This window comes from Nyctibius grandis, chromosome 3 (genome assembly GCF_013368605.1).
Source record: "Nyctibius grandis isolate bNycGra1 chromosome 3, bNycGra1.pri, whole genome shotgun sequence".
Classification (NCBI taxonomy): domain Eukaryota; kingdom Metazoa; phylum Chordata; class Aves; order Nyctibiiformes; family Nyctibiidae; genus Nyctibius; species Nyctibius grandis.
Window position 1 is genome coordinate 4,564,670 of NC_090660.1, and position 22,534 is coordinate 4,587,203.

A 22,534-nucleotide genomic window follows, 5' to 3' on the forward strand; every position below is an offset into this window, starting at 1 on the left:
CGAGAGCTGGATTCAGGGATGCCCAGATCGGGATCAGGGGCAGCAGGAAAACTGACAGAGTCCTCTTCGGACACTGGCCAAAGGCTCAAGCTGCAGAAGCAGCCCAAAGCAGCAGAAGCAGCCAAAAAAGCAGCAGAAGGAGCACAAGGGAAGGGGGAAGGGGCCGAGACCCTCGTGATCCCCCCACTTTATACTGAGAATGATGTGTATGGGATGGAATACCTTCGTTGGTCAATTTTGGGTCACCTGCCCTGTCCGCTCCTCCCTGCAGGTGCGACCCCCCTTTGGCTCTTCACTTGTAAGCAGTGAGGAATTCAGCAGTGACCTTGGTTTCTCTAAGAATAAGTACAGCAAGAGCCTTTCTGCATAACATCCCTACCGGTGCCTCAGTGATAACTACAAACTTCGAGCGTTATCAGTCCTAGAAGCAGACACTGTCTGCAAAACATGCAGTTACTTTCAGAAAGTGCAGTTACTTAGAAGAGACTTAGCTGAAAGTAAAAATCACTGAAAGGAAAATTGGCCTGGTTTAGGCCAAACCAGGACAAGGATGCTGCTCTTCAAAATAACCAGTAACGCAGTAACAGTACTGCTGTGTAGAAAAGCAGCAGTGTGCTGGGAGTTCTTGCACTGCTGAAAAAACAGTGACTGGCAGCAACTAAGGTGCTAATATTACTCCTTACCAGAAGGGTACACATTTTAGCCATGATCTTCCTGGCTACACTCACTCTAACTCTGTAATCGTCCTTCCTCACTGACACTGAATGGCCTTCTCTATTTGCTCCTTCAACCATGAAACTTCAGTGTCTAATAGCATTTCTTCCTAGAAAAGGTTGCCACAGAGATTTGTTTCTGTAACTAAAATCTTCTGGGAGCCTTCAGAACCAGCCCCAATGTTAGCAAGCTCAGCAAGGTTTTTAAAATTACTGCTTTGCCGGTAACATCCAGAACCTTTGTAAAGAATGAGAACATAAAGCTGACTATGAAATGGGAACAAAAATTCTCAAGGGGACGTTTTTCCTTTTTGTGGGATTATACCAGGACTCCATAACAAAAGGATTTTTTTTTATGTCATGGGAATACACGCATTAAAAAAACCTGCAGAAAGTCAGGAACGGTGATCAAGCTTCAAAGAAAAATTTGGGTTTCGTGTTTCTTCAGTTTAGCGTGCACAAACACACACACACACACACACACACAAAGCGATAAGCAACTCCAATAAGCGAGAAAGTAGTAACACCATTTTAATTATCAGGGTGATGACTTTCAAAGGAGTGGTTTGCAGTAACACCACTTGGGTGTTTTAACACTGCCACTCCTAAATCTATATATAGCACCTAAAATTGCTCACCAACTAGTAGTCAGGCTAGAGGTAAACCAAAATACATGAAGAAGGTGCCTTGTATTTGACATCGCTTCCAGCAACAATTTCAAATTAATAAGTTAAATGTGCCTGGCCCAGATCTAACTCCATCAAGATAAGACCATGTAGTGCCCAGACTTAAGGGGCAGATCAGGTGTTGCACACTTAGCATTTACAAGTAACCTTTTCTTTTCCTCCCCTGTAATATTAGCCCTAGACTCCAGCTTCCAAGCATTTCAAGACTCCAAGCAACTACAAATCATGGGATCTAGTAGCCTGATTAACATGGCCTTCCACAAAGTTGAAAACAATGTGCCAACACTTCTCTGAAGAAGCACATCTCCCACAAAAGAGGCCACCACTGCCCTGACCTCCAGGGAGAGGCAGGAGCACTCTACAGCACAGGACCTGGATAGAGGGCTCCTCCCTCTGGAGGCAAGGACTCTGATGTGCTAATGGTAGTCCTGTGGACTACTACTACATCTTAATGGATGTCCATGTACTGGACAGTATGTCCTGCAGCATATTGAGACCACCACTGTACAGTCTTCAAGCAGACCCACATAGTCTTGAGTGGAATTTCTGAGCATCTTTGCACTCCTGCTGCAACAACTGCTCTCTCATTTGCTGTGCTCTGTGAGCTGCACTCTGGCTTCCTTGCTCTTTCCCTAAAATGTCCCTTTTTGTGAGAATACAATCCTGCCCACATCACCATCACCCTGAGCACCCATCACCAAGCTTTTGAAGTGCTGTTGCTGCTGTACTGCCCTGCCACCCACACCACCCTCACAGCAAATTTGACTGGACTGGGCCCTGAGCAACCTGATCTAGCTTTGAAGTTAGCCCTCCTGTGAGCAGAAGGTTGAATGAGATCATCCCAGGTCCCTTCCAATTGAAATTATTCTGCGTCTCTATGTCAGGAACCCTGCTCAATATACACTGAGGTTCAACTGGTTTTATTTTAAGAGCCAGCAATGACTAAAGCAAGTATCTGTTCCACAGGAGGTGTAGAAATGCATTCAACATAGAGCACACAGCTTTTGGTACAGGAAAAGAAAGAACCTCAGTCTGACTCTTGTAGCCTTTGTGTAGGAGTGAGGGCAACTAAAAGGCCCTAGACTTCATTTACATGTCTGATTGTAAACTATCACAGATATATGAACTGCACTGTATATTCTATTGCCAGATCACTACCAAATGAGGTAATAAAGCCATGCCTTAATTAACCCCTATCACTTGCATGTTCTTTTTCTTCCTGTGTGACCAAGCCAACCATACACTTTCTGTTGCAGGTTAGAAAGCAGCCCAGAATTTCACTCAGTTTCAATGTCTGGCTGCTGAGCCTTCTCAACCACATCAACCACAAGCAGGGATTTTTGTAATTCTACAACATTCTGAAGAAGAAGAAAAAATAAACAGAAAAAGAAAAAAAATCTTCTATCACAACATACACTAAAATCCTCATTGTCTGATGTGAAAGTAAATTTTCCAACCATCCTGTTGAAGCAGTGGTTTCCCCAGGCTGCCATTCAGTACAGACATATTGCTCTGCCCCCGCCCCAAACAGAGAGCACAAAACGTAAGAGGTTAAGACACAAAAATCTCCAAATGCTACTTATCCACAAGCCTCACTTAATCATGCTTTCAACTCCCTCCCTAATATGTTTTGATTAATGTGTCAGTAGTCACACTACAAAGTTTTCTGGCTGAAACCTGAACCAAATCGACATGACCTACAGCAGGGCACACACTACATGGCATGACTGAGTTATCCTAGAGCAGTCTAAGAAAAGCTTCATATAACTCTGTCTAACCACACAGAAAGCATTCCAACCTAAAAAAAATTCCAGAACATAAACTTCTCAAAGAAAACAAAGCATTAGAATCCTTGTATATAGATTTCATATCTGCATTCCCAGGTAGCTGGGGGGAGAGTGGCTGTTTATTTATTTATTTTAATGTCTTTAATATCCAAGTGTCTGAGTCATTTTTACCACCCAGGAACTAAAGTAGCATGATAAAACAAACATAAAATTTGTTTTTTTTTTTTCCCCTCACACTCTCAGCCTGCAATCTCCCTTTAAGCTCTGCCTCCTGCTCCTTACTTTGTCAGCAAGCTCTCCCATTACTTCTTCACTTCTGCAACTCTCTCCAGGACTGCACATACAACAGAAGTACAGGCAAGCCTCATGCTGCTGGCTCATATTCCCCCTCCATTCTTCTTCCCCTGCTGTTGGCACATTCATATACCTCTGCAGCACCTACTTGATACTACCCTGCATCTGCAAAGCTCTCTCATCACCCTGTCATCCACAACGGAAGAAGCTGTTCCCTTATTAGCAGCCATTGATCATTTCAATATCTGACTGCTGAAACAACGAAAATGGAATCAGGAGTGAGGCCTACAAGAATATGCACAATTCAAAGGGAAAATTCTCTGGATAGATGAACAAGTTATTCAAACTCATTAAAATGAGTGAAGGACAAAAAGAAAAGTTCATTATTTTAAGTCTGTATCAAAACTACCACTTGTTTCAAATGAGAGTACAAGAGTAATAAAATAAAATCTTGTAAAAATCTGACAAATTGTACAGCTTAGAAGAGATCTCTTCACTTGACATTTCCATTGTTCATTCGTGCAGAACCAATTTCTAGAAAGATTATTTAGAATTAGATTTTCATTCACAGCTCTACAGCCAAAATTCAGGAGGATCACAAATTTTAAGCAGACGAACTAAACTGACAGGACTATTAGAGTTGATGGTAAACACTCAAGTATGTCCTAAGCTACAGGGTAAAATCTTGCCTAACCTGAGCATTTAGAAGGGCAATCAAACTTACATACACTAGGCTTTGTAACTCCCTTTTCATATATAAAGCTTAATGCCGATATTTAAAAAAGAAAGAAAAAAAAGAACATTATAGTTCTAACAGACTTGGAACAAACAAACAAAAAAGACCAGACCACATGATAATTATTCCCAAATTTCCAGGGTTCTGGGATTCACATTGTGTATTAAATGTATTTTAAGATGTCTTTGCTTTCTTTAGTCTTTTTGTTGTTTCACACAACATCTTAGAACTGTTTAATGAGGTTCTAAATTTAATTCCCTTCTACTCCTTTTGATTTGGATACATCCCTCTTCGTGAAAGTTTCTATGTTCTAACCACACACAAGAGCTCTCCTTGAATTTTCCTGCCCGTGCTGCTAGGTGGTACTACAATTCCTAGCAGAAGCAATGACAGTGCCACACAAGAATACACAGCAGTGCAATACTCAGCTGTCACATAATCCTTCCTCCCACTCTGCTCATCGCAGTTGTTGCTTCCAGGCTCACAGAGGCACACTGTTTGGATTTGTGGATTGTAAAGGGAAGCAGGTGAATGTAACAACACTGCAGTAGAACAAAGAACAGCTAGAACAATCCATCCATTAGATCAGTAAACATACCGTTACTCCAGATATAATCGGAGCTTTTCCTTCAATTAGTTTATATATGTCTTGAACTGCTTCCTCATCACTCTTGTCTTTAAATCGCTTTTTGGAGAGTTCTTGAAGAGCTTCCTTAAACTGCTCAAAAGTGATAGTTCTGGAAGACTTTCCCCTGTCAAAACACACAAAAATTGAAAGAAATTACAAGAGAGCACAGCAAGCATTCCAAGAATAGCAGAATGATTTCAGTTTACCACAGCAGACAACAGAAAACTGCAACAGAGCAGGAAGACCCATGCAGCCCATTTATGGTGTAAAACAAAACATATCCCAGGAGCGTCACTTTCTTTTTTATGTATATCAGTAGGACAGCACTTTAGAAACTTCCCTTAATGAACGTTCAGAAATAAAGGGGAAATGAGGGGACCTGGCCTGCTGTCAGAATGCCTGCAGCTCATCAAACCAAGGAAAGTCTCATTTGGTTGAGATTTGTAAAGCCTGCACGCATAAAAGACAAGAACTGAAGCATCTTAGGTGAGTTTTGTTATTTAATATTTTTTATTCCTGTTTGAATAACTGGTTATGACATACTATTCATAGGTCACTATTCATGTATTCACAAGAAAATTAAGAATAATGCTGTCGTGTAAAACAAACTATTGAAAAGCATTTAAAAACTTGAAATCCCTCCTCTATTAAAGACTGACAAATTTTGTAGTACTGAATTTAAATTCAAGACCTGTTTTCCTTCATCACCTTCATAAAATATTCACAGGTTCATGGAAAACACAACATAGCAGTCTGACGAACTCATAAACCCCCCCGAAATTCAGAGCTGAAGACTTGCTGTTGTCCTCACTAATAGGAAGGCTATATTTCCACACTACTAAATTACTTGCTTAGATTTGCTTTTAGTGGAGAAGAATTTGCTATAGCAGTGTACAGTGCAAAATCTGACAAGTGGGAAATTTTCTACAAACACCTATTTATACAGTCATTCCTACAGATCTTTTACAGCCATCAGGCCAAAGTGTTCAATTGAGAAAACTCTTACAAAGAAACTCAGCATTCACTACAGAGACGTCTTTAACCACAAGGGGATTAATGCAAGTCTGTTTTCTAGCATTTAAAAATATTCAGTTCAGGCAGGAGATAATGTAGTGGAATAAACACTGTTCCTTTCTTTTCCTTAATATGAAACTATTTTTAGTGTTCCTCATTTTAAAATTCAGGTATGAGGCCACAGCATTAGTGAGACTATTCACCATTAAAAAAAAAAATAAAAAATTTCTTTACTATGAATTATATCACACAGAAAACACACCTTATCCTATATTATTAAATTACAGACTCCCTCATCTTTAGAACAAGACTTTACATACCAAAATCTAGCCATACATTTTAAAGCTAAAATTTAACAGATCAAATAGAAAAATTTTCAAAAAGGTGTTCTGATACTCACACTTAAACTGTACCATCTTTAATAGCAGAAAATACTTTTAATTGCTTACAACATTATGAAACCCTCAAAGTCAAAGAAATATTTGAGAGTCCATGTTGCTGGGAAACATGCTACTACACAAGTTTTATTTGCCGCTTAAGCATTTCTTTTTATGCCAATTTAGAGAGCATTTCAAGAAAATAAAAAAAAAAAAATACACCACACAACCCAGACCAGTCCTTTCAACAGTGACAGCTGTTTACACAGGAATAAACGATAGATGCAAGGATAGAGAAAGTGTGCACTGGCAACAGAAAACTCAGGCTGGAAAAACTATGCATAGAAATCTAATTTTAATTCAAGCATCACAAAGAGCCACTGCAAAGAGCAATTCATCTATCTATCATCGATTTATCTTTGATTTTCTCTCGGGCACCTTCAGAGGTCAAATCCCCCTCAGTTGGAGGATGCCTCCATTAATGAAAGGGGGAAGTGAGATTTCTCAGTTTTAGACACCAACAGTTAGGAAGTGACTCCTACTTCAATTAATTAAACACAAAATGAAATTTTATCCCCGGCTTTTAAAACAAGGAGAAATTGGTTATTCACAACGAAATTCAACACTAACGCAAGCCTTTACATACCATTCATTACTAGTATCCTTTATTTCCAACACAGCCCAACATGTAGCAAATCCCTACATCCCTCACACTCCCTATTTTAGCCAGAAATATGCTTTATCTGGTTTTTGACTAAACTTTGCTGTTTGCAACTACCTGTCTGCTTTAGGTGAAGCATATGCTGGAGTATCTCATGGAATTAGCTAGTAGAAGAACATCATGACAGTGGAAATGAAGAATATAATCCAGTATTTCATTAATCAGAAAGACACATGGAATAAACTGCAACTAACTACTTGGAATTTGTCCAGGATTCTCATTAATAGGATTAACATCCCTCTTCTGATGAAACCTGTCCAAGAACTTTTAACTAGCTCAAGAGGTTGGGACTTCATTTTGTTTTGCCTCTCATTTAGAAAAAGACAGCACTGGCAATCACTGCAAAGCTTCAGCATAACATCACACTAAGGCCCTTGTTCACTACAGACTCACAGCCAAGTCTAACATACAGACCTTTCAAATGCAGTTTTCTGTAGTGCATAGGTTACCTGGATGGCTCCAATCAGGATTGCTACAGTTAAACTTGGCTCATCAGTCAGGATCATCACAATGGGAAAGGGAATGACCACTTTCATCAAAAACTGTTGAAGTTCATGTTGACTCCTTTTATTTTTATTAACACATGTAGAATTTTTGTTCTGCACTTATCAAATAGAAGAGCATGACTTTTTTTTTTTTTTTCTGTATTAAAAGGAAAAATACATAAATAAGGGTCCCAAGAGGAACAAATAACATCTGCTTCTGGTCTAAGACATAGCCATTCCTACCTCTCACATTTGGTCTTTACCCTGTCACACTAACATGGGAAAAGGAAATGAGTTTTTTTTTTCCTCTCCAACTTAAGGTGTAACCACAAATTTGATATATACATGAGCAATGTAGTATTGCTGCTGGACCCAAAAGAAAAAGAAATGTGCATCATGTCAGGTACTCTTTACCAGCAAAACACATTAATCGGAGTGACACTAAAAATAGGATTGGGAGTAAAGGAATTTTTGGAACTATATCCGAAGTGAAAGTTTCCTAAATAAAGCAATTTTAATTTTGAAATTCATTATCTTTTTCTACACTCCAAAAACATCCTCTCACCCCTTCCCATCTATTACAATATTATCAAACTCATTTGAAAAGCATCATAACTAACTCAAAAAATCTACAGTTGCAAGGTACGCCAAGTCTTGTGGAAAGCCCTAAGAACATAACTCTTGATTAACTAAGAACGTGTTCTGGCACTTTCGGTATGCCGCGTACCGTAGCATCTGAATTACCAAGTAGCAATGCTACAATCCCTCCTGTCTCTAGAGGCAGGTCTCAAAGAGCTCTGAGAAGCTGCTGTCATCATTGTTACTCAGCAGAACAGCATGCTCCAATTCTCTCTTCTATTTGTACAGTCATGGCTTGAATGCAGAGGAGAAAACAGACTGAGTAGGTAGAAATGACAGAGAAAAAGTCTCTCAACAAACCTACATAGCTCTTGATTTACACACTGTTAAGCCACAGGACAGCCCCCTCCGGGTCCACAAAAATGGCCTGCAGAGAAGGACTTGGCAGTACTAGTGGATGAAAAATTGGATGAGCCGCCAGTGTGTACTCACAGCCCAGAAAGCCAAATGTATCCTGGGCTGCATTAAAAACAAGTGTGGCCAGCAGTCTAGGGAAGTAATTCTGCCCCTCTGCTCTGCTCTCGTGAGACCCCACCTGGAATATTGCATCCAGTTCTGGAGTCCTCAGCACAGGAAAGACATGGACCTGTTGGAGCGGGTCCAGAGGAGGGCCACAAAAATGATCAGAGGGTTGGAACTCTCTCCTATGAGGAAAGGCTGAGAGAGGTGGGGTTGTTCAGCCTGGAGAAGAGAAGGCTCTGGGGAGACCTTATTGTGGCCTTTCAATACTTAAAGGGGCCTTATAAGAAAGATGGGGACAGACTTTTTAATAGAGACTGTTCTGACAGACAAGGGGTAGTGGTTTTAAACTAAAAGAGGGTAGACTCAGATTGGAGATAAGGAAGAAATTTTTTACAATGAGGGTGGTGAAACACCGGAACAGGTTGCCCAGAGAAGTTGTAGATGCCCCATCCCTGGAAACACTCAAGGTTGGGTTGGACAGGGCTCTGAGCAACCTGATCTAGTTGAAGATGTCCCTGCATATCGCAGGGGAAGTTGGTCTAGATGACCTTTAAAGGTCCTTTCCTACCCAAACCATTCTATGATTCTATGAAATGTGATAATACTATGAACACTACATGACACACAAGGCAGTCGTACCCTCAGTTTATTTCCATCATTTTTAATGCCCTGTTCACATTCAGGAAGCCCCTTCCTGACACCACCTTTTCAGAGGTCATGAAGTTAAACTAAAAAAAAACAACTAAAAACCCCCAAACAAACCAGTTTCTTTCTATTACGCAATTGCTACAAAGAATCAGCTTCTTTATGTATATTTGTAACTTGCTTTTAGAGCTCATTATAAGTATCTCGTTTCCATGGGAATAGCAAAACAAATATATTAACTTTCATTTTCCAACTGTTACAAGTTCAAACAACTTGTCTGCAATTAAGTATGCCAAGGGCAATCTCTCAGCTATTAACACTCTTCTTTTAGGTTTAGCACTCCAGAGAGTTAATAGAGACCTAGAAAGAAAATAAAATACTGTACATTAAAAAAGGAAAGGGGGGAAAAAAAGAAAAAAGAAGAAAAAAAAGGAAGAGGAATGGAATAGAAGGAATGTGTGAACAGCTACAGAAACATGACTCAGTTAGACACTGGAAATGCAAATTAAAACTATCTGACCAGAAAATGAGACAAAATGGAACACAGTAACAATAGAGGGAAGGTGGGGGGAAAAAAAGGCTTTTATGAAAACAGACATCATAAGGTTGGCCACCTCAATGAAAAGAACAAAATATATATGAGGGACATTAATAATATAAATTTATTATGACACAAAGAAACTTTTATATTTAGGAAGGATACATTCTTACATGCCATTCTATTTTAAGCTCTGCTTCTTACAAACAGAATTACTCCAATGCATCATCCTTCGGTGGAGAAAACAGTGCATTTGTGGTACACTCATGACAGTTGCTTTTATCTATGCCTACCTTTGGGAACAGACTGAACATATGCAGAGAATTTTAGGAAGCTTCCCATCAGTTCCCCTTCCTTGACGGGTCTCTCCACATGTAACCACTATAAATGGGGAGATTCTGAACCAATGCTTGAATTCCTCAGTTTATGCTTGGGAGCCCAAGTTCACATATGTAAAAGCATCAGGTCTGAACCTGGACATCAGCACAGTGAAGTGTAAAAGATCAAACATTGGCCCAAATTAGATTGCAATAGTAAGTGATGGAGTTTTCATTTGCAAATATTACTACTAACAGTGTCCCGTGTTCACAAGATTAGAACAATGCAGTGTGAAAACATACCGTTGCAAATTAATACTTCTACGTTATTTGGACTTGAATACTATTTGGATTAACAGTACAATTTCAGCTGAAAAGAAAAGCTATACAAATAACTCCACATACTCAATACACAAAACCCTTGAACAATGTTAGAAATCTTTATCTTCATGGCACTATTACAGTTCAGTGTTAACACAGCAAAGTCTCCAACTTAATAGTTTTCTATCTTAATCTTGGAGCTACCAAAAGTCATCCCATACTCCCACCCCAAAAGGTCACTTTTCCTTTCATTTTTCTTAGACTGAAGACAAGAAAGAAGGTGTAAAAATACTTGGAGAGGCTTCTATTCTCGCTAGCATGCCAGAGAGGATTACAGCAGGATACACTAACAAGGACTGTCTTCCTGTGGAAGTTGTCATCTACCCACAAAAGCCTAAGGAGTATAGAAAGTCTGACAAGGGTCTGAAGACAGCATAACTAGAGGTGGGAGCCCAACAAATGTTTTCGCATAAACTCTTGTAGAAGGAGTTTTGTTTGTAAGGTTTATTTAGTTCAAATTCACCATGGACTTGGGTGTCTCAGTCAACCGAGCAGTCAAATAGAACTCAACAGCGTCATCTCTTGTAAATCAGAACAAACAGCATTTTGGGTACTCTCTATATTTATTCCCTTCCCAAGGCAGTCTTATTCAAAAGACAAAATGAAGGATTGTGCTGGCAACGAAATGCTTGAGTGGCTTATTTGTCACAGTTTCTGACTTACTGGCACAGTAAGTTTAATCACGTAATTTCTGATTTGCCACTACTGCTTCCACATCCATGTAGGTCACTACTAACCAAATAATAAGAAACACTTAGATTATTAATTCTGATAATTCAGGAATTATTCAAATTAATCATATAAAGGTGTCATGATAAAATTGAGAACAGATCGTAAGTCAGATTTTTATCCCAAACCCTAACAAACACATATTTCCTAATGACATTCAGACCAGACTTCGAACTTTACCCGTTTCTACTTTATCTTAGCAAACAAACAAAAAAAGGGAAATGGGAATTGTTTCTTCTAAAACACATTTCATTTTTTTCTTTTTTTATTTTAAGTTAAAAGAAATAATAGATGGAACTTGCTCAACTTGTCCAGAATTTTTTACTTTTTTTCCAAGAGCAATCTGCCATACTAAAAACTCACTGCAGTTGAAACTCCCTGATTTTCCTACAAATAGATTTTTCTAATTTACTACTTTACAGCAGCAACTTTATGATTATTACTGTGGTATTTCCCAAAGCATTCACTCCTGTTCGTTTAGTAGAACTGGCATTTATTCTTTTCTTGCTACTTGTGATAACACACCAAGTCTTCTTGATGTAGTCTATAAACATAATGTACATTAATAGCAATGCTTAGTGGTATTTGTACTGTACACATTGACAATAAAATGGTACCACAGACAAATTCCTTGAAGCAAAAAAGGTTTGTACTGGTCTCTGCAAAATACATCACTCATTTAACAGATGCATTATTTTTTCCAAGAATGTCTGCTGTAATGTTATCAGCCCAAAGTCCAAGGCTGATCTCTTTAACCAAGCAGCACATTATGCCATGGGGCTGGTAGTTTATTTTTTTCCTTTTGTGGTTTACAATTTTCACTCTCTGCTCTCTTTGGGCTACACAGCTCAGTATTTTACTGGCCATCAGCCCCACAATTCACAGCCAAAGACAAGTCCCAAACTAAAGCTAGGTCCCTAGGTAGGTTAATCAGGCTGCTAGAACCTTGCAATGGAGTACTTAACATATCCTGTGGAGATCTGTTTCTTGCTCTATATCAATCAAGAAAGAAATTACAAAATTTAGATATACAATGCAAAAAACTTACAAACAAAAAAGAGAACACAGTTTCTTGGATAAAACCGAGCAGCGTGTGACTAACCCAAAGCAGAGACTTGTGTAAAAATTTGACAAATATAGCTGAAGGGAGAAGTGGGCAAGGAAAGATACTGTAATACAATTTTACCATGTTCTTTGCATTGCACTATCTAATAGCTCTAAAAAAAGGTCGTTGTAAAAGAACCAATTAAGAAAACAAAACTTGAGGTATCACCTTGCATCAGAGATTTCTGCCCAATTAATGGGTAGAACTGGCATACTGAAATTAGACATCTGGATGTTGATGCAAGCAGGAGGAAACTGGCAAATTGTTAGGAAAGAAGATATCCTTCCAGAAGATATCCTCGGAAAAATGATCCTAGGAAGAAGATACAACAGAGATCTTCAGCTAAAGTAGTGGTCACTTCTGGAATAGAGGCACCTTTGAGTGCATGGCTATTTCCATGGTCAGTCGCTGAGGGGAGTTGCTCTGCTTAGAAAGAGGCCCGGCGGAAAGAGATCTGGGGGTGCTGATCAACAGCTGGCTAAACATGAGCCAGCAGCGTGCCCAGGTGGCCAAGAAGGCCAATGGCATCCTGGCCTCTATTAGGAATATTGTAGCCAGCCAGTCTAGGGAAGTGATCAACCCTCTGTACTCGGCACTGGTGAGGCCGCACCTTGAATCCTGTGTCCAGTTCTGGGCCCCGCACTTCAAGAAAGACGTTGAGGTGTTGGAGTGAGTCCAGAGGAGGGCGACCAAGCTGGTGAAGGGTCTGGAGGGTCTGACCTATGAGGAACAGCTGAGGGAGCTGAGATTGTTTAGCCTGGAGAAGCAGGAGGCTCAGAGGTGATCTTATCGCAGTCTACAACTACATGAAGGGAGGTTGTAGTGAAGTGGGAGTCGGCCTCTTCTCCCGGGCAACTAGCGATAGGACAAGAGGACACAGCCTCTAGCTTCGCCAGGGGAGGTTCAGGTTGGACATTAGGAAGCATTTCTTTTCAGAAAGGGTCATTAGCCATTGGAATGGGCTGCCCAGGGAGGTGGTGGAGTCACCATCTCTGGATGTGTTTAAGAAAAGACTGGACATGGCACTTAGTGCCATGGTCTAGTTGACAGCGTGGTGTCAGGGCAACGGTTGGACTCAATGATCCCAGAGGTCTCTTCCAACCTGGTTGATTCTGTGATTCTGTGATATGACATCTTACTCAATTCAGACAAAATTCAAACAGAACTACAAGAGGTCAAAGAACAATGGCATTATTAAACAGGACTTGACATAGTAAGATCTTAACTCATTAAGTCTCAAGATATTAGAGCTTAAATTATGCTTTCATTACGAACTGAGTTGGACCTTGAAAGTAAACCATTGCACAAGGAACAGAATAATAACCGAATCCAACTCACATTATGCAACAACAGTGAGGATCCAAGTTTCTTTCTAGGAATATATCATCCAAAAGTTTTCTCCTCTCAGTTTTTCCTTAAAATTACATTAAAAAAAAAAACCAACTTAAACATGCTGCTGCCTTTCCTAGAATTTCTTTCTTGTTTGTTTTCCTCCTGGGATTTTGTCATGTTTCAGCAGAAAGCCTAGTTCCATATCTTTACAATGTCTAATATTATGACAGTTTTTTAATTCCCAGGCAGGATCTTTATAGCTACCAAAATGGCCATTTCACCTACCTTGGGCCAATCCACATCAGAGAGGCAGGAAAAGAACAATGCAAGATGGTGGAAAGGAGAAGGGTGTGTATTGCAGGGACATGTTTTTAAATCACTATGAAGCTCATGTAAAACTACAAGTGCAATTTGAACATTTTATTGCGTGTTCCTATAGGGAAAGATGTCTGGAACACTCTGTTCCGGCGAGGCCTCTGACCAAACTTCCATCCTAATTCAGAAGTGACACTTCAGCATGAAGAAAAAAAGTCACTGACTGAAGACAAGAAAAATGAAGGGAAAGGGATGGACAAAGCAACCTTATTCACATAGAGCGTATTCACTCTGTTATTCAGGCACTGCAGCTGTTTGTTAATGACCATACTGCCAAGATGCTGCAAGTGTACTCATATTTCGTGGTCAAGAAATTTAGAAAACACTAGCTGATAGCTGAGGTACCCAGCTCCAGGACATTTTCCCCTACCTTTCAAGTAAATATTTCCAGTTACAGACTGGTTTGGGGTTTTTTTGAGAGAAAAGTATAATACCATTTAATACTATACATAAGAAACATCTCTGCATAGTTATCTCTGAAACATAATTTAAACATTAAGTGACATGGCTTGATGTCTTTGGAGACTGTGATAGCTGCTCATTGCTTCCAAAAATGCTACTATGGAAGCCAGAGCATCAGTTTCATTTAAACCAAGGTGGGACTTTCCTTTAGAGTTTAATAACACAGAATTGAAAACCAGTAGATTTTTATCAGACTGTCCCAATAAGACCATATCATTGTCAGATGGTTTTACAACAGCAACACTCCAGTTTTTCAAAGGATTTCACAGGGTTGGAATTTTTTCCATGTCAAATCACATATAAGCATGAAAGCAATTTCTGAACCCAGCAACAGCTCAATGATAGTGAACTCTCCTGAGAGGACAGATATATTCAGGTAAGTAAAAAAGTGTGTGTATGTGGGAGGGATTGTTTTAGTGATCCTGAAGATGGGGAGAAAACACGGATGTATGTGTATGTGTATCTCCTAACATTTTCTGCTGGCAATATGAGAAGATGGCAGCATTAAAAATAGACAGCTGGCATTAACTGAGAGCGCAAACTCAGTCTATGGGAATCATTGACCATGGATGGAGACAGAAAGGTGTGAAATAAAAAATGACACACCAAGTGAAAGAAGAAAAACTAACTACAATGGCAGTCCATAACACAGAATCACAGAATGTCAGGGACTGGAAGGGACCTCGAAAGATCATCTAGTCCAATCCCCCTGCCGGAGCAGGATTGCCTAGACCATATCACACAGGAACGCGTCCAGGCAGGTTTTGAATGTCTCCAGAGAAGGAGACTCCACAACCTCTCTGGGCAGCCTGTGCCAGTGTTCGGTTACCCTCACCGTAAAGAAGTTTTTTCTCTTATTTATGTGGAACCTCCTGTGTTCCAGCTTGCATCCATTGCCCCTTGTCCTGTCAAGGGATGTCACGGAGAAGAGCCTGGCTCCATCCTCATGACACTTGCCCTTTACATATTTATAAACATTCATGAGGTCACCCCTCAGTCTCCTCTAAGCTAAAGAGACCCAGCTCCCTCAGCCTCTCCTCATAAGGGAGATGTTCCACCCCCTTAATCATCTTCGTGGCTCTGCGCTGGACTCTCTCTAGCAGTTCCTTGTCCTTCTTGAACTGAGGGGCCCAGAACTGGACACAATACTCCAGATGCGGCCTCACCAGGGCAGAGTAGAGGGGGACGAGAACCTCTCTTGACCTGCTAACCACACCCCTTCTAATACACCCCAGGATGCCATTGGCCTTCTTGGCCACAAGGGCACACTGCTGGCTCATGGTCATCCTGCTGTCCACTAGGACCCCCAGGTCCCTTTCCCCTACGCTGCTCTCCAACAGGTCGCTCCCCAACTTGTACTCATACATGGGGTTGTTCTTGCCCAGATGCAGGACTCTACACTTGCCCTTGTTATATTTCATTAAATTTCTCCCCGCCCAACTCTCCAGCCTGTCCAGGTCTCTCTGAATGGCCGCGCAGCCTTCTGGTGTGTCAACCACTCCTCCCAGTTTGGTGTCATCAGCGAACTTGCTGACAGTGCACTCTATTCCCTCATCCAAGTCACTAATGAATATATTGAATAGTACTGGTCGCAGTACCGACCCTTGAGGGACTCCACTAGATACAGGCCTCCAACTAGACTCTGTCTAGTTACTAATGCAATTGTCTGCACTGTCAGTAGGCATTCCCATTTTACAAAAAAGAGAAAAATAGGCAGAGTGTGGCCAAAAACAGTCTCTCAAACCGTTACAATGAGAGTAGGAGAATATTTGAAGAGATTCCACTTGAAGAGAACTGTACTACTTAAAAAAGGCAAACAGGAAACTATAGTTGTTTGATGTGCAAAATATTCTTCCTAATCTTTGCCCACAAGTAAAAAAAGCACACACAGAGAAAAAAAAATGCACATATTTGAGATGCATACAACTGACACTTTAAATAATGTTTTTGCTTTGAGTACAGCATCGTTCAATCAGCTACAAACTTGCAGAAGCATCAAGTTACTTCAACCGGGAACAAAGCCAGTTAGTTCACTCAAAAACCCAATGCATACAAAAATTTGTGGAAAAAGTATTTTCCTATTATTCAGAAAAAAATGGGGCAAATAAAACAGCAAATCTATGAGACTAAGTTAATTCTTGCTGATATGAAAAATTAGGAAGTAAGCTGAACTTAAACAAGTATTGTAAGAATTTTTTTTAAGATGTTCCGTCTTACATTTTTTAAATCTTCTTCACATGACAAAACAAACTAAAAACCAAAGGTACTCCAGATACTAAATCCAAGTGTTCAGAAATATCTCTAAATTTGCTCTTGTTCTTATTTGGTAGACATCATGCTTTCTAGTTCAGATTATATACAAGTTTTCTAGAACACTACGCACATAATTGAAGGTTTTTAAGCAACAGACAGTTTTAATTGGTGAAAACAAAACAATATTTTTGAAAACCACATATGCCAAATTGTTACCCGCTCAGAAATCATGTTGAAAACTAATGCTCTAAGGTGAAGTGTTCAAGAGAATGTTAGAAGACAAATTCTACATCAGGAGCACAGTTTTGCTCAGTTCACCTTTCGCAATAACTTCGATACGTTCTTACCACAGTGAATGACATGGGAACACCAAACACACTGAGTTCTTCGCATGGCACATAATAAAGCGCTTTCAAATTAATCTGAAACTTAAGTATAGTGAAAAACAGCTCAACAAAAACAAACAGGCCAACGTTCTTCAGAGAGCTGATGATGCAATCAGGTGACAAGAAACCAAAAAACCCACCAACTAAAACCATAAATAACCATAGACCAAGGCTGCTTCCATTCAGCCCAAAGAATAAATGTAAGATAATTGTCATGTCAACAGTACCCTTATTTAAGCACAGTGCTTTAATTTTCTGTAAGGAACCAAAGAATCTAATCTGGCTTTCAGTGGTCTGACTTCATACATATCCTACATTCTTGGAAAAAGCTCTGTTGCAACATTACCATAAAGAAATAATGTATGTATCTATTACAGAAGTTAATTCTCTCTGCTTGCTCAAGCATCAATGTCATTTCCAGAAAGATCTTACTGTTCTTTTGCAGAACAGGCACTGAAATAACTTCCATGAGAATGTACAGTGATGAGCAGTTTCTAACTACTGGAAAGTAAAAGACTTTGCATGTAGAAGCTGAAAACGTCACGTTCTGCTAACACTTGTAGCTGGTCTCAAAACATTATTGCTCATGCTGCCATAGAGATATACGTAAACAGAGGTAAATACTTGCTTTTCTGTTATCCATACCTTCTAGTCAAGTACCAGGTCTGGACTGTTTCCCTCCTTACTAATTTATCTGGTAGCAAATTTCTCTTTCCTACAGAAAGAGAATTGGGGCTAGGGGTAGCTGTCAATGTAGATGGGAAGCCTTCAGGCTAAATTATACAGAAGCAAAAGCTATATAACACTTGCATATGAGAAAGGTGGCACCTCATTTCTTCTATAGATCCACAAGTCTAAAGACAATTCCATATGTATGCTATTGCCAATGCAGAGAATATTCTTTAGTAAGTTCCTCTGCTATGCCTCTACCATTTCTCCTTACCGTATCTTGTGGAGATATGTACCTTTGCACAGCTTAGGGAAAAAATAGCTAATGCATCTGCCTACTTACTTATTTTGTACAATTCAAGAGCCATCTCTATGCACTTCCCATCCCAACACAAAGTTGCAGTAACTAACCAGGTAACCATCAATCTGAATGAAGATTCCCCTACTAATCATAACAAGGAACATCTGCAGGAAGTGCAATATACCTTGCAAGCAATAAATGCAGGCCTTTGAGCACTGAGGCCTAAACAATTCAATGCAGGCAAAGCAGAGACTCAAGAGAAAAAAAATAGATGGTTTGTACATCACAGAGTTCTATTTCCTGATAAAAATCCTAAGATAAAGTTAAAAATCCTAAGATAACTCCACCAGAGAAAGTCTGCCAAACAAGTAGTTACAATAAAGCTACATCCAGCTTCAGAAATAAGCCATGTTGATTCTGAGGCAGTCCTCCTCGGAGTAAGAGAGATCGACCCTCTCTCTGTGTCCAAAGAGAGAAACGTATTTTACTAATGGAAGTCTCAGCTGTACCACAGAATCTACAGAACAGTCCATCTAATGATGTCTTGGCACTTTGTGAAAGCAATAAACAGTGACCAAACTCTCCATGCGAATCTATCTCCTCCCCTGGATTAAAGATTTGTTTATCAGTCTTTACAGTGCTGACTCATGTGCATCTGAAATCAATCCAAAAGAAATGCAGAAAATTACGACAGTTAACAGCAATACAGGTATTCCTCATTTACATCACTCCTCTCTCAATTCAAAGCCCTAGCTGTATTTAAAAGATCCAAAAGTTTACAATAAACGGAGGTTTACCCACATAGCATTTATCATGCGGATATCACTATCATGAACCAAAATGACAAGGAACAATTGGGAAGACTCCAAGACATTGGAATGAATTGTGAAAGCAGAGAGGAGACTATGAAAGAACAAGCGTACATTCGTTTGGAATTCTGTGACTTACTTAGATCAACAGCTACTGAAGGAAGGTATCAAGCCAGGGCTGGGAAAGATTCTGACAATTTTGGAGATGTCTAATACAACTTCAGTGACTGAACTAAGGAAGCAGCTAGAGTTACTGAACTATTAGGGGAAATTTCTGCCAATTTTGCCTGTCTCTTACATCTGCAAAATCTATCAGGGCACAGGACCTCCCTGCATGCCAGATGAAACTGAAGCTGTCCTTAGATGAGTCCAGTTGAACAACGTTGCTGTGATCAGATACCAGTGAATAGTTAATAGCATTTAATAAGCTCAAAATACCTTAGAAGCATTTCCTTCCAAAAAAAAAAATGTAACAAGCCATAGCAAACACCAGAAACCTTCTTGAAGAGGAATACAAACTCCCTTTGGATGCATCTCTTTTTTGTTCACCATCAGGTCACAACTCTCCAGCTTTTGAATACAAACTGCTAAATATGTGCTGCCCTCTTGACTTTTGCTTTGTACAAAGGGTACTTTCTGTTTCCCTTCCAAAGAGGAATTATTACATTCTTACATTAGCAATATCTAGCAGCTCTTAGTTACTGACGTTCAGAAAATAAGGCTTCACATCGTTTTTTCCTGAATTACTATCTCAATTATGAAGATGATATTTTCTTCAAAGCCACTGATTTTACCAGCTGAAGCAAGAAAGTCAGGTATTGCTCCAAACTGTCATTTGCTGACAATATGGTATTTTGGTGCAAGAAGGATATTCAATGTAGTAATATCCATTCCCACAACATCTGGTACAGGAGGGTAAGTCTTCTAAATTGTGGCCAATAAACGGTGCAATTAGTAGTAGAATTCTGTACTCTTATTCCAGTGCATATGCCAGAAGATCATCTTACCTACCAGATTCTTATATACCCATTTATTTGCAATATAAAACCTTCTGAATGAGGACCGTTGATGAATTCCCACGGGAGCTAATTCAGCATCTGGTCTCTCACAGTCCACTAGCACTGCCTTTAGGGTAGATTGCTCTTCATAAGCAAGTCAAGTATATCCTCATAGCCTATAAACCAAAACTGCAAACTGACTCTTGCAGGAAAACAGGATAACATAAAAACAACACATTAAGACAATGCCATGTATATATACATTGTTAAGCTCTATGTGCTGCACAGCATATACCAGCCTGTGCAGGTCTGCTGTGGAAACCTCCCACAACAAGCAATGGACAAACATCTTTGCAGGGTTACATGCAGGTCATTTTTATCACAAAACCTCTATATCAGGTATGTTTAGGCAAGTAGTTAATTTGAAACTAGCTTAAGTACTTGATGCATGTATTTATAATTGAGTAAACTCACGGTAAGGATAACAAAACCAGGAGGAGCTTAACAGCAACTGGTTCAGGCCAATACTTTGCTTCAATTACTAAACAAAGTCTGATAAGGTAGAACATAATCAAAGCAAGCTTTACACACCGCTAAATACCTTATGCTACACCTACATAGGTCAACAAAGTCCTGTGAGACCACAGCTACAAAAACTAATATGTCTTTGTGCCTTTCTATCCTGCAGCAGAGGTAGGGTGTCCACCCCTTTAGAGACATCAGAAGTCAAATCCTCTCACTCTTCAAAGCTCCAAAAAGCCTCACAGATTTTCAAATGGAGCTCACTGAAAATGACAAGCAAAAATGTTGGCCAGAATTCTTCTGAGTACATACAAATCAGGCACACTTTATGTGCTTCATTTTCTTAAACAGCATATGACAACTCAACAATGCTGTTGAGAGGTTAGCCAATCCTGTAAGTCCTTTAGAAATTACCACGTATGTTGGAGAAGCTGTGCTGTTCAGCAAATGACTTCTTCCAAGATTAAGAGGTTACACTTGCAGCAAGCACATATAAGAACCTAATCAACACTTGGTGGAAGTTATTTGGACAACTGTCTCCAGAAAGTACATCCTGTCACCTTCTTTATCTCAAGGCTTTGACAAATGGAGTTGAAACACTTCCAAAAAGTGCAAATGTCATGGTAGATAACATCAAGTCAGTGTCCCAAACATTAAAGAAATCCAGTTCTCTATGGGTAGCCCTTAAGCCTGATAGCTCTTAGGTACCTTTGCTGTTTACCTCAGGTAACTGTCACTTCACTGTCCATTTGGATTACACCTTTTACAGATTAGTACTTAAAGATGTAGAACTAGAACTTAAGGAAGCCAATGACTAGGTAACAGAGTGTAGCATCTAAAAGGGGAATAAAAGGAACAATCTCCCAAGCATGCATGAGATACTGTATGTCGGTCACAGAACACAGGACTAAATCAGAAAAGGAATTACTAAAATCAGTCAAACTGTTCAAAATGGCCATTGTTGATTGAAGTTGCAGTCAGTTGGATTTGCAGGTCAAACTCAAAACCAGACTGTTAAATCAGCAAGCAAAGTTCATCTTATTAGTACAGCAGGAGGAAACCCAAACAACTTCTTTAATTGACTGCTCAGTATCCTTTCTATAGCTTTCTTCATCTGGCTAGAGGAGTCTCAATAGGCCACAGTCTTCTTGTCTTGACAAAAAAGAAGATCAAGCTAGTTCTGTGCATTTTACTTCAACAGCTGTCCCAGCTACGCCATCCACTTCAGCACAATGTAAAGCTCTCCCCATTACCCTCATCTGAGGTGAAGTGATGAAAGGAAATCAACCTGTCTGGAAGAGGAAACCACAGTTCCAGCTTTTCTGTAAAAGTAAGGAAATAATTTCTATTTGTTTTTACTATAAAAGCTTAGAAAACCAATCATGCTATTTGTGCTGTCTTAATAAAGGATGAGCTACTGGAACACATGGCAAATGCATTTGCCCTCTCAAGGAATTACTAAACTGAATAATCTTCACTGTTCATTTTAAACCAGTATCAGGATTTACTGGGAGTAAAAAATGTTTAACCAGATTATAGTCATTGTTGTAGAATAATTTTAGTTAATTTAATTCTTTTAACAGAATAGTCTTGCTTAGCATTGGTAGTTAAAGTTGCTGAAGCCCTGGGACCCAACTGTTGCGAACTCTTGAACCTATCTTGAACTGTTGCTTGGATACATGAAGGAAGGCCTTGAAACCAGTGTGAACTGGAAGATAAGGAGGCTACAGCTGTCAGAAGAAGCTGTAACTCAGCAGAAGCTGTAACTCTTCCAGATGAGAAGTTTCACGTCTCACTTGGAAGACCAAGAATCCAATAAGAAACCAAAGGACCCCAGACCACTAATTACTATTGGACCAAGAGGTGCATGCAGGGCACGTGAACAGCACTTGCATAGGTTTTAAGGGTATAAATGCCCACGAATTTCTTTGTTCTGGGTCCTTCCTCGGAGGCACCCAGCTTGAGCTGTCCTTATGGCCGCATTATTGGATTAAATTACTTATTTTCCTAGTAATTGGCATCTGCGGGAAACCTAGGGAAAATTAATTTCTTTAACAGTCATTACTCTCAGATTTGCATTCACACCACTCATTATCTTTAATTATTAGCATAAAAAATGTCCTAAACTCAAATCACAGACAGTTCACCACCATTTTAATCTGACACCTAT

General features: G+C 39.7%; 1 protein-coding gene across 1 annotated transcript in view; it reads right to left on the reverse strand.

Moving 5' to 3' along the window:
* The window catches only part of TPPP (tubulin polymerization promoting protein), a 67,319-nt gene that overhangs the window by 17,769 nt on the left and 27,016 nt on the right, over positions 1 to 22,534 (reverse strand). Inside the window, exon 3 of the mRNA XM_068396422.1 lies at positions 4,815 to 4,968. Within this exon, the coding sequence (XP_068252523.1) occupies positions 4,815 to 4,968 (154 nt within the window). The remainder of the gene's footprint in view (positions 1 to 4,814; positions 4,969 to 22,534) is intronic.